The 13,272-nt window shown below is 44.8% G+C and overlaps 1 protein-coding gene across 1 annotated transcript in view; it reads left to right on the forward strand.

The window, feature by feature from the left end:
- Casq2 (calsequestrin 2) overlaps positions 1–13,272 on the forward strand; it is a 69,316-nt gene that overhangs the window by 30,042 nt on the left and 26,002 nt on the right. The window contains exons 4-5 of the mRNA XM_004667527.2: positions 96–207; positions 7,584–7,657. Coding sequence (XP_004667584.1) covers positions 96–207; positions 7,584–7,657 — 186 coding nt within the window. The remainder of the gene's footprint in view (positions 1–95; positions 208–7,583; positions 7,658–13,272) is intronic.

Below are 13,272 nucleotides of genomic sequence, written 5' to 3' on the forward strand. Positions count from 1 at the left end.
ACAGCTTCCCTCCAAAGCACCCTATTTCCTACTGGGGATGGAAGCTATCTCTTATTTGAGTATATTTATATGTGTGTTGGGGGGTGACATTTCAGCTCATTGAAGACCCAGTGGAGATCATCAACAACAAGCTGGAAGTCCAAGCCTTTGAACGCATCGAGGACCAGATCAAACTCATCGGCTTTTTCAAGAATGAGGACTCAGAATGTAAGTTGTCTCTCAGTCAACCCCTGCCAATTAGAGAGGCTAGCTCTCTAACAAGGAATTTTAGATACCCAGCCAAGGGTAGGGCTTGAGTATCTCTTCTGCTGAAGACCACAGAGGTTAGAAGCCTTCCTGGTGTAGGAAGATGGCTCAGTGAGTAAAGTTCTTATCTTGCAAACATGAGGACCTGAGTTTGGTTCTTAGAACCCACATAAAAATGCCAGGCCATGGTATTGCCTGCTTGTAACTCTAGCACTGAGGAGGCGACACAGGCAGATCTGCAGAGCTTCTGGCCCATCAAGTCTCATGGGCGAGCTCCAGGCCATCAGAGATCCTGACTCAGGGCTGGAGAGATGGCTTAGCAGTTAAGGCGCGTGCCTGTGAAGCCTAAGGACCCAGGTTTGATTCTCCAGATCTCACGTAAGCCAGAGGCACATGATGGTGCATGTGTTTTGAGTTCATTCATTTGCAGTGGCTAGAGTCCCTGGCATGCCCATTCTCTCTCTCTAATAACTAAATAAATAAAAATAAATTATTTTTTTAAAAAAAGATCCTGACTCAAAAGAGGTAGATGGTGTACTTTATGAATGACACCTGAGGTTGTCATCTGATCTCCACATGTGCACACACATGTGTACACGCTCCCACATACATACATGCACACGTTCCACACACAGGCATACTTTCAAAAAAGAGAATGATTCTTCCTGTTCCTTGTGCAAATGGCCTCATATGCAGAAATTGTGTAAAAGAGGCAGTGGGACTGAAAGAACTTTAAGGTTGGGCCATGCCCTCTGGTCTTGAAGGTAGGAGTAAGAGAGGGAGAGAGGGAGGGAAGCAGGGAGGAAGGGTAGGAGGAAGAGAGGAAAGGAAGGAGGGAGAGAACGAGAAAGTTATATAGAAGAGGGAAAAGTCTTCTACTTCCTACCTCTCCACTGCTCCCATCAGACTCTCTTCTGAAATGGGACTGCCAGTGGATGTCTCCCTGAGGTTGGCAGCTCCCAGGGTCACCAACTGGAGCTTGCCCATCAGCTGGAAGGCATTACGGGAACTGGGTAGGGATGGGCTTAGCAGATGCCATAGACCATGGAAGACCACTGGCTAGTCCCACAGCTGACCATTAGACAGCTGGCCATGGTGTCACCGCACCCTTGGGTGGATTCTCCCTGAAAGCTTTGTGGCTAGGTTGTGGGCTAGTACAAGGATCTGCCACAGCATTGCCTCAGGCAGGCAGCCAGGAAATGGGGGATGGCAGGAGTCAAGGAGAGGGGAGCAGGAAAGGACAACTTCTTGAATATCTTTTCAGAAAGTTTGCCTGAAGGCTTGGGGCCACAGGGATAAGCCTTTTCTTGTGTCTCAGCCTTGGAGAGGGGAAAGTGAAAGAGAGGAGGGTGTAACTGGGGAATTTGCACACATTAGCACCCAAAGGAGGTACAAATATGGGCTGGAAATCTCAAAATATTTTCAAATTATGTTTAGAACTGTTTCTCTTACTTATTTATGTGTGTGTTAGAGAGCAAGAAAGAGGCAGATACAGAGAAAGAGAGAGAGAGACAGAGAGAGAGAACGGGTGCACCAAGACCTCTAGCCACTGCAAATGAACTCCAGACCACCTTGTGTATCTGGCTTACGTGGAGACTAGGAAATCAAACCTGGGTCCTTAAGCTTCACTGGCAAGTGCCTTAATCTCGGAGTCATTTCTCCAGCCCCATAACTGTTTCTTTATCCAAGATGCCCACTAACATTCCTAGTCAATCTGCCAACAGCAGCCCACCTGTTGTCTCTCTCCCACACTGCAGCTCTCCCCTCTTGCTCACTTCTTCAAGCCTCCACTCAGATGCTCAGAAAGGGTGTGGCTGGGTAAGGTGCTGGCCAGGGGCTGTTCAGTTCTGTAGGTGCTGACTATGGGAGAGGGTTTCTCCTGCTTCTTTTGCTCCCTCCTCTTTATATAACTTCCATCTATCTCCCTTTTTCCTTTTCAGCCTTCCTCCCTCATTCTTTCACCTCTTCCATTAACCTCAGTATGGCAAGTAAGGAGGAAGGCCAGGCCAACCAAGGGCAGCATATAAAATACCTTCCTTCCACTACCCTGCTTAATAATGATCACACACACACACTCCAGTTAATTAACATACACTGTAGGCTAGGGTCTGTGCTGGGAGCCCCATGTGGGGAACTGCATCCTCACAGCAAACCTGTGCAGGAGCTCTCTCTGCTGTCTGCATTTTAATGATGAAGAAAGGGACAACACAAATGGCCAATGAACTTTCCCAGTGTCACCCAGCTCATCAGTGGTGGAGCCACCAGTTAAATTTCAGGGCTCTGACTTCCGTGTTCACACACAGTTACTGGATTATAGTTTCAAGTCCTCACACTTCGTCAGGTGATGGCACACAGAAAATGTGGTAATGCTTGTGGGGTATAAAATGAGCATCATCTGGAAGGGATTTGGGCTTAATGGAAACAATTATCTTCCTTATACAATGATAATGATAAGATAGAGCATAGGAAATATATCACATTATATCATAGAAAGTTTCTAAGTAAACTATTTTTAGATTTTGAATGAGAATCTTGAGCTTGCTTCCAAGAATATGGAATTGTGACATTGAGTGCTGGTTTTAAAATAGCTGACTGCTCTCTCTCTCTCTTTCTCCCTCTCCCTTATCTCTCTCCCTCCCTCCCCCCCCCCTCTCTCTCTCTCTCTCTCTCTCTCTCCTGTTACAATAAAGTCTAAAACTCAAACAGTAGCTCCATGAAATTCCTAATGAAAGTTTGAAGTGTTTAGCTCTTCCAGTTCTTGATAGACACCAACAATGAAGAGACTTGTTGGTGGCAAATGAATTAGACCACATCAATTACTTTTTCTTTTCTTCTCATTGGACATAATTCAGATAATGTAGTCTCTCTTCTCCACAGGCATGAGCATCCTTACCACTTGATAGCTAGGACTCTTCTCTTGTTAACAAATGACAGTATAACGGAACTGCAAATCCAACTATAACTTTTCATATTATGCATCTGAAAATAATAGTGAAACCATTACTTTGGAATATATAGTTCTTTACTCCTATTTTTTAATTTTTTGTTGATTCTATTTATTTATTTGAGAGCAAAAGACAGAGAGAGAAAGAGGCAGATAGAGAGAGAGAGAGAATGTGTGCACCAGGGCCTCCAGCCACTGCAAATGAACTCCAGATGCGTGCACCCCCTTGTGCATCTGGCTAACATGGGTCTTAGGGAATCGAGCCTCAAACTGGGGTCCTTAGGCTTCACAGGCAAGCACTTAACAGCTAAGCCATCTCTCCAGCCCATATTTACTCCTATTTTTAAATAATTATTATTAAAATATAAATAATATCCTGGTGTGCTGGCTTATGTCTATAATCTTAGCACTTGGGAGGTAAAGGCAGTATTGAGGGAAAGGCCAGTCTGGGTTATATAAGACTGTGTCTCAAGAAGTGAAAATCGGGTTGGAGAGATGGCTTAGCGGTTAAGGCATTTGCCTGCAAAACCACAGGATGCTGGTTCAACTCCAAGACCCATGTAAGCCAGATACATAAGGGGGCACATGTGTCTGGAGTTCATTTGCAGTGACTGGAGGCCCTGGCATGCCCATTCCCCACCCCCTCCCTCTCTCTCAAATAAATCCTGGGGCTGGGAGATGGTCCACTCACTAAGCTGCTTGTCATGCATGAGGACCCTCAGCACCCACGGACAGAAGCTGGGCATGGCGGCACACACCTGCAACCTCAGGGCCGGGGAGGCAAGGACAAGGAGTCCCTGAGGCTCACTAGCCAGTCTAGCTCATCAGTGAACTCCAGGTTCAATGAGCAACCCTGCCTTAAAGAGTTAAACAGAGCCAGGCACGGTGGCGCCCACCTTTAATCCCAGCACTCAGGAGGCAGAGGTCGGAGGATCACTGTGAATTTGAGGCCACCCTGAGACGACATAGTGAATTCCAGGTCAGTCTGGGTGAGAGCGAGACCTTACCTCAAAAAACCAAAACAAAAACAAAAACAAAAATAAAGAAGAAGAGTTGGATAGAGAGCAGAAGAAGAAGATACCTGACAATGACCTTTGGCCTCCACAGACATGGACACTCACATGCACTTTCATCCTCACAGCATACATGACACACGTGTGCATCCACACACATACAGCACACATGCACACATGCACACAGGCACACACAAACACATGCAAAAAAATCTAATAAAGTTGCCAGTTGAGTTTTAATTGTCTTTTTAAAAATTTTTTTTTAATTTTTATTTTTATTTGAGAGCGACAGACACAGAGAAAGACAGATAGAGGGAGAGAGAGAGAATGGGCACGCCAGGGCTTCCAGCCTCTGCAAACGAACTCCAGACGCGTGCGCCCCCTTGTGCATCTGGCTAACGTGGGACCTGGGGAACCGAGCCTCGAACCGGGGTCCTTAGGCTTCACAGGCAAGCGCTTAACCGCTAAGCCATCTCTCCAGCCCTTAATTGTCTTTTTAGTATATGCTTGGGTGTGAGGGATGGGGGTACGGGCATGTGGAAGATGACCTCCTTCCATCTTATTTGAGCGGGCCTGCAGCCTTTGGGGTTCTCCTGACTGCATCCCCATGCCATAGGCGTGCTGGGATTACAGACAGGCTCCACTTGTGTCCCGCTTTGAGTAGCTGCCAGCGAGCTGAATTTTAACGGTCAGGCTTGTACAACAAACACTTTGAACCACTGAGGCATCTCCCCAGCCCTTAACTTCCTGTTTAAAGTTGATTTTTTTTTTTTGCTTCTAAATTGGTAAATATAAGTCCATTATATATTTCACATGTACCTTGCAATTTTGAGTTCAGTTTATTCAGATGTTCAACAAAGTGGAAGTGTTTGAAGTCAATAATTAAGCTCTGAAATTTTTTCAGTGTATATAATTCATAATTTTTTGTTTATGGTTTTTCAAAGTAGTGTCTCACTGTAGCTCAGGCTGACCTGGAACTTCCCCTGCAGTCTCAGGGTGGCCTCAAACTCATGGCGCTCCTTCTACCTCTGCCTCCTAAGTACTGGCATTAAAGGTGTGCACCACCGCGCCTGGCTCACAATTTTGTTCTTAATTTACTTCTTAGCTGATAAAATCTGCTAACGTCTTTCTTTGGATCATGAATCTGCATTAGTACATATGAAAAAGCAGGAGTGGGCTTCCGAGCCCAGAGAGAAGGACTAGCAGGCTTAGGTGTTTTCAGGGTCACCTGTTACAGCACCCCTTCATGTGGAATTCAGATTCACAGGTAACCCTTTAGATGACCATGCTTCTATGAATATTTAATCTCAAGGCTTTAGAAAGACCTTGACACAACCACAGCACAAGCACGTGAACTGCACAGTGTTTTCAGTCTTTGCTGTTCAACTCCTTCTTTGAATGCCCCATCCCCAACAACTTGGTTTCATTCTTCATCGTAAGACAGCTAATGTTATATCAAGCATTTCTCTTCAGGGGTTCTAACTGCTGCTGTGAACCATACACAATTACTAAAATCTAATGTTCTCATCTCCAGAATGGAATCCCCTGAGAGATGGGGAAAGGGGATGAGGAAGTGCTGTCTTATTAAAGCTGAAAGTGGGGGCTTAGGTGACAAGACCAGGCCTCCTGGAAGACCAGCTGCTGCGTGAGCAAGGCTGAAATTGGCCACACATTGAATCAGTGTTTTGATTGACCACACGTTGAATCAGTGTTTTGATTGACCACACGTTGAATCAGTGTTTTGCTCCATCCTTCATCTTAAAGCAGTGTAGATGGGATCTCCGGGAGGCTCCTGATTCAGGTCCACACCACACTTCTTTCTCATCATGTTAGGAGCTTCCGGAAGTGGGAAAAGAGCCCTCAGAGTTGCTGGGGACAGGGAACAGGGTACAGGGAGACAGGGATCTTATGACAGAGGGCTCTATGATGCTTAGGACTGCTCTCGCCTACCCCTTTCTGAACCAGCTCTGTGCTTACTCCTCCAGTGCTCACACCCTTCTCTCCCTCTGTGCAGCCCTCTACCCCAACTAGCAAGATCCTCATTGGATAGTCTTTCTGGCCACCCATGGCTTAAGGCATGAGTAATCTCAGTGTGTCCCAGTAGTGCTCCAGATCATTTCAAAGCACCCCTCTCTCAGATGCGTGCTGCCGTCACCTCTTAGAGCAACTGCTACACCACATTGTCACTCTTGAGAGCTCGTGGCCTCCCCAGGCTGAGAGGCCCCTGAGAACAGCATCTTTGTCTCTTCCACCCCAGTATCCTCTGAGCTTCTAAACTGACTTGGAACAGAGTCTTATCAAATTCTGCATGATTTCAATGAAATGGGCAGTTCATCTTGTGAAGAAGAAGCCGTGGGCTCAAGATTAGAGGATTGTATACTGAATGTAGAACAACAACATTACTGTGACCCCCATATGGAACGCAGGTATTTTTACCCAGTACCTGGCCAAGCGTCTTCAAGCCACTGTCTTTAAGCCTATCACAAGAGCCATAGCATTCTCACATGCACGATGTCTATTCCACTATGACCATTCAAATGTAAGTTTGAGATCACAGTCAAATATAGGATTGATTAAATTTGCATATACAGAATTGATATATACTAAACCCTCCCAGGGGATTAGAATGTACAAAACAGACTGTATTTCTTTCTCTCTCAAATAACTTTTAAAAATCCATGTTTTTTAAAGGCTGGCGGGATGGCTTAGTGGTTAAGGCACTTGCCTGCAAATCAAAAGGACCCAGGTTTGATTCCCCAGTACCCATGTAAGCCAAATGCACAAGGTGGCACATGCATTTGGAATTCGTTTGCAGTGGCTAAAGGCCCTGGCATGCCCATTTTCCTCTCTATCTGTGGTTGTCTCTTTCTCCCTCTCTCTACAATATTTTTTTTAATCCACATTTAAAAGCAAACAGTAAAAAAAAAAGAAAAAAGAAAGAAAACTAAGATTCACCAGCAGGAGCACTCCTGCTGAGAAACATGGAATATTTCTGTGAGATCATTTTGCTTTATTGTTGAAGTAATTGGGCCTCACTTATGCAGGAAAATGCACTGTATATAGTAGCAGTTACAACAAACAATGAGTTTAGTGCAAGGACTTTTTCTTTGGCTTAGAATATTCCACGATATTTCTCTTCCTTGTCTTAGTTTTCCCTATTTCCTGCTTTCTACCCACAAAAGTATGGGGAAGCAGTCAATTTCAACTTCTTGTGAGAACCATGGGTTTCAATGGTGCTAACTAACCATTTAGATAATTCCTACTAAATTAATAATTAGGCAATCAGGATTGGTTGGTTTCCCTATACACTCCATCATTTAAAAAGAGAAGCATGCAGTGTGCCTCTTACAAATGTCTCTCTTCCATGGCTTCCCCCCTAGATTACAAAGCGTTCCAAGAGGCAGCTGAACACTTCCAGCCTTACATCAAGTTTTTTGCCACCTTTGACAAGGGGGTAAGTACCTATTATAGTCTGACTTCAACACTTCTGGAGGCACAGAAGACTAAGCTCTGAACTTTCTGCCACTTCTTCTCTTTCTCCAGAAGTATTAAAGGTAGGTTAGAAAATAAGAGGGAGGCAGGAGACCCTGAGTGGGGAAGGACCTGATGAAAGGGATTCCAGTCAATTTGTGTATATTGAACCATCCTGTGGGTTTGGCCCCTGTCTTCAATACCTATCATTCAAAAGGAAGGTGAAATTAACACTTCTTACATAATGTGTATTTGAAGCAAGTATGCTGTACTTTCTTGGGTTATCAAGCTGGGACAGTCTTGACCAAGGGCTAAGAATCATTTTTTGGGTACTTTTTGTGGTCCGGGCACCCAAAGGCCTACAAGAGGGAAATTGGTATCATCACTACAGAGGATGAAACTGAGCAATCAAGGGATTTGCACATGGTCACGTGGTTAGTGAAGGGGAAGCTGGACAGTCCCAGTGGGTCTGGAATCAAAGCTGCTGCTATGCTGCTCCGGAGAAAGAAGCCACGTAGGCTTGGGCTTGGACACAACAAGCATGCAGCAAGGGTCGGCTAGCTCCGAACGCTGTTAATACGAAGGCCACTGCCCAGGCCCAGGAGAATGGGAGGTTCAAGTCCGATGTAGAGGGTTGGGAAGACACAGAAACTTGACCCAGATCCATTGCTGGCTTTCAGTTCTGCCAGGCCAGGAGTGGCTAAGGGACTGGTGGTTACCATCTCATGTGAGTGGAACCAACCTTGGTGTCTGCCAACAGAGGGATGTCCACAAACAATGGGATTTTTTTCAACCATAGAGAAATGAAGTTATGTCAATTGCAGGAAAATTGACACACATAGAGATCATCATCTGAAGCAAATTAAGTCATCCCCAGAAAGACAAATATTGTATGTTTTCTCTCATGTGTGAGTCTTGGATTTTTGTACAGATACATAAAATAATTTATGTAGAGATGATATGAATGTAGAAATGTAACTGTCTAGGGGAAGATAGGAAACTAAAGGGAGGAGGAGAAAGAAATGATGGTGGAATATATTATATACTTGCATGAAAATTGCCTTATGTAACCCAGTATGACAAGCTTTTAGAAAAGTTAAAAGCAAAGAAGTCATCGGAAGGAAGGAAAGAGTCACAGAGATGAGCCTGGTTAAGCGTCAAAGCCTTCATTTTTGGAAAGGTGTATCATCCTGAGATCAGGGTAGTGTTTTCTTTCAGAAGTGCCTCACAGTCCAACTACATGATTTCATGTCTGTGTAGATGAAGAAGGGAAGGTCAGGCTGTAATTTAAACCTTCAAACCTGCCTTACTGAAATCTCTGAAAGACACTGAGTCATAAGTGCCACTGTTTGTGTAACCTTATGGGGTTTAATAACCTTTGAAAAGAGAAAGACACATTCTCTGCATTGGGATCACGCTGGTGCCTCCCGCCTTCCAGGACTCACACCCATTATGGGGAAGGTGGTGTCCGGTGGCAATCTAAAAGACGTGGCTGCAGCCTCAAGGGAGCCCAGCAGGGGGCGCTTGAGCAGAATCCGGGATAAGCAATGAATGAGAGGCGACAAAGACCTTTTGTAGGACACACCCACCCTTGAAAATATCAGAGGGAACAGGAGGTGCTTGGGAGAGATTTGAAACCAGCATAGGCAAGGACACAGGGAGCACTCATGAAGTGGGGCCACTGGAGAAGATGAAGAAGAGAAAGAAGAGAGAAAACCTCAAAATACTCTGAGGTGGTTTATCTCAGTCAGCCTCAAGACAGAAAGGACTGATGCCACATTGAGAAGTTCATTTGAAGAAGCTACTGAGTCTTCTTATTCTTTACAAACCGAGGAAGCATCCCAGTGCAGGCGTCTCTCCTGTGTTCATTGGTCCGCTCCTCACTTGGCAAGTGTTTACTGAGCGTCTCTGATGGGGCTGCCGTTCTCCCAGGCACCAGCGACATAGCAGCATTAAACAAAATATGTTCTTGGCTGTGTAGAATTTACAGCTTAGCATGGGAGAGGAAATGGGGCAAGAGAATGTTAATTAACCACCTAATAAACAAATTGTGAGTTGGAGAAGTGAAAAAGAGGGTAAGATTACTGTTGTAGATTTGAAAGATTGAAAGGTCCCAACTATAGTCCATCTTGGCTCTTTCAAGGGACTTTTTTTTTTTTTTTTTTGAGATAGAGTCTCATTCTAGCCCAGGCTGACCTGGAATTCACTATGGAGTCTCAGGGTGGCCCTGAACTCACGGCAATCCTCCTACCTCTGCCTTCCAAGTGCTGGGATTAAAGGTGTGTGCCACCACACCTGGCCCAAAGGACTTTTAAAAGTCTTGATGTGTGGGATCATTCCTGAAAATTTGGGTATTTTGTTTTCTTTTAGAATTGTGACAAGACTCAGGAATCTGCATTTCTAAAAGCCTTCCTAGGGAATTTTACACGAGCTTTTGACCTACATGGATCTACTGATCCTAATCATAAATTAAGCCACACAAAGATTCAACCCTTGTGAGGAAGCAGTTGGCAGGAGAGAATCAAGAGGGCTGGGCTGGCTGGCATCCCCTTTGCTACACCTGGTGGTGTCGATGGCAATAAGCCCATGTCACCTCCCGTGGCCTGTTCCTTTCTCTGTCTGAGGGACCAGGCAATGAAAACATCAGTCTGTTTTTAGTCACACTGGGGCTGGAAGGGAGCTGAGACTAGCCAAAAAGGTTGATGGAGACAAGCAAGATGAAGCAAGCCCCAGTTCACACCATGTTGATTTGTCATCCTAACGACTGAAACAGCTTGTTCATAGGTAGAAAATCAGCCATACCAAAATTCACGTGCGTGCCAATGTCAGAAAATCAAACAGCCATTGCTCTTTGTAGCTTTCTTGTTCCTACCAAAAAATTTATTCCAGCTGGTTAAAGGGTGTGGGGCAGGGGGAGGGGCCAAGGGCAAGCTGGGTGTGGTGGCGCACACCTTTAATCCCAGCACTCTGGAGGCAGAGGTAGGAAGATCACTGTGAGTTCGAGGCCACGCTGAGACTACATAGTGAATTTAAGGTCAGCCTGGGCCAGAGTGAGACCCTACTTTAAAAAAAAAAAGCAAGGGCAAATTAATTTCTTCTGGACTTACTTGGCATTTGATGGTACAGAGCATCCTTATTTAATTCCAACATCCACAAACCAGATCGGCCAGATCTGCTGTAGAATCATGTATTGGTCACTGGAAGGCTGCACTAGAGCTTGTCGACAAAGTGAATGAGTGAGTTCTTCAGTCAGTCAAATTGCCTTCAGTTCTTTCCACCTAAGAAATAATTACAAGAAGGAAAGCAAAGTATTCTGGGAGACACCAGGTGAGGACGTTCCGTGAAAGTGGTGAGGAGAGAAAAACAGGGAAGAAACCTTTGGAAATTTTGTGCTTAGCATATGGCAAACTGATTTTCATTCACAGACAACACTGTCGACTCAGACAGTGGCCCTCAGGAACCAGAGACCCCACAGCCACCACTGGCTGTTTGCTTGGACAGTAGCTCTGATCAACTCTGTCTCATCCTCAGGAAGCCACAATTAGAGCAGATAGTAATGTGGGGTGACTGGATGAGACTATATTACGGGAAAGGCAAGGGAACATCTCACCAAAGCATGCATTGTAATTGTACAAGGACATAGATAGATTCCTCTCTTTATGCTGCTATCAAGAAGATAATTTTCTTTCTTTTGGGGGAAGGTAGGAAGCTTTCAAGGTAGGGTCTTGCTCTAACCCAGGCTGACCTGGAATTCACTATGTAATCTCAGGCTGACCTCAAACTCACAATGGTCCTCCTCCCTCTGCCTTTGTGAGGGCTGGGATTAATGGCACATACTACCACACCCTGCTAAAAAGATAATTTTAAAAAAAGTATTTATTTACTTGCAAGCAGAGAGAGAGAGAGAGAGAAGACAGAGAGAAGGAGTGCACCAGAGCCTCTAGCCACTGCAAATGAACTCTAGATGCATGCACCACTTTGTGTATCTGGCTTTAAGTGGGTGCTAGGGAACCAAACCCAGGGTTTTAGGCTTTTCAGGCAATCATCTTACTGCTGAGCTATCTCTCCAGCCCCAAAGATAATTTTCAAAAGGAAAGGATGTTGGAATATAAGCAAACTGCAGGCATAGAATGCTTCACTGCCTGAGTACAAATTATGGCTCTAACCCTCTCCTGATATATGCTCCTGATGAATTGTTCACCCACATTATTCCCCACATTCCTCATGTATAAGACAAGACGAGCCACTGCCCTTACCTCTTGCAAAAGGTGAGAGTTAATAATCCTACAGCACTGTGCAGGAATGCCCCACAGGGCCGGCATTCCGAGTGCTTGCTAGAGTTTCTGCTGAGCTAATCACTTCTCACTTCTAAACAGTCTGATACTTACAATATATATAGTAAGTGAACTCAAAAGCAAAATCCTTGGGTTGCAGAGATAGCTCAGTGGTTAAAGGTGCTTGCTCGCAAAGTCTGACAGCAAGGGTTCAATTCCCCACGTAAGGCCAGATGCACAAAGTGGCACATGCATCTGGAGTTTGTTTGTAGTGGCAAGAAGTTCTGAATCACTCATTTTCTCTTACTGCCTCTATCCTATCCTCCTCTCATTTTCTCTCTGCTTACAAATATTTAAAAATTAAAAGCAAAATATAGTGTCATTTCCAAAGTCATTCTATTATAGACCCTGCTTTGCAAAGAATTGAGTATAATCTAGACCCTTGCTAAATTATTGCTTCTCTTCCTTCAAAGATCCACACTGCACCCATCCAAGACTGGAGAGAGTAAGTAAAACTCCATAATCCTTCTTTTAAAAATAATTAAAGTGAGCCGGGTATGGTGACACACACCTTTAATCCTAGCACTTGGGAGGCAGAGGTAGGAGGATCACTGAGTTTGAGGTCAGCCTGAGACTACATAGTGAGTTCCAGGTGAACTTGGGCTAGAGTGAGACCCTACCTCAAAAAACCAAAAACAAAAAAGAAAGTGACAAAGTTCACCCTTCAATGGCAGTGTTCTCTGTCCGTGTCTTCCCTTCTCTCTCTGTCTCTGTCTCTCTCCCTCTCTTCCCCCCTTCCACTCTCTTGTATTACTGGCAGTTGATCCCAAGGCCTCACAGGTGCTAAGCAAGTGCTCTATTTCTAAGTTATACATCACACCTCAATCCTTTTGTTGTTGTTGTTGTTGTTGCTTATTTTGAGACAGGGCCTTGCTAAGTTACCTAGGCTAGCCTTGAACTCACACTATAGTCTTATAGTCCAGGTTGGTCTTGAATTTATAATCTTACTGCCAGTCTCCTGAGTAGCTGGGATTATAAGCTTGCATCACCAGGCCCTACCTAATGTAGCTCTTCATGTGACCTATTTTCTTTAGCGTTAGTAAGACGCTGGAATTAAGAAGGGTCTTTTGGAATATAGTGACCTGGAATTAATGGCAATTGAAACACTTGTGGACATAAGTGTTTCTACAGAATAAGAGTTCCCTTGTGTAATATCTTATATAATACCCAGCACCTCCCCCCGCACCATACACACACCATTAGTCACAGCCCCGGGTCACTGGGTGACTGCACTGTGGCTGCCACCTCAAAGCAGCAGCGCTCC

The sequence above is a fragment of the Jaculus jaculus genome, chromosome 19 (genome assembly GCF_020740685.1).
Source record: "Jaculus jaculus isolate mJacJac1 chromosome 19, mJacJac1.mat.Y.cur, whole genome shotgun sequence".
NCBI classification, from domain to species: Eukaryota; Metazoa; Chordata; class Mammalia; order Rodentia; family Dipodidae; genus Jaculus; species Jaculus jaculus.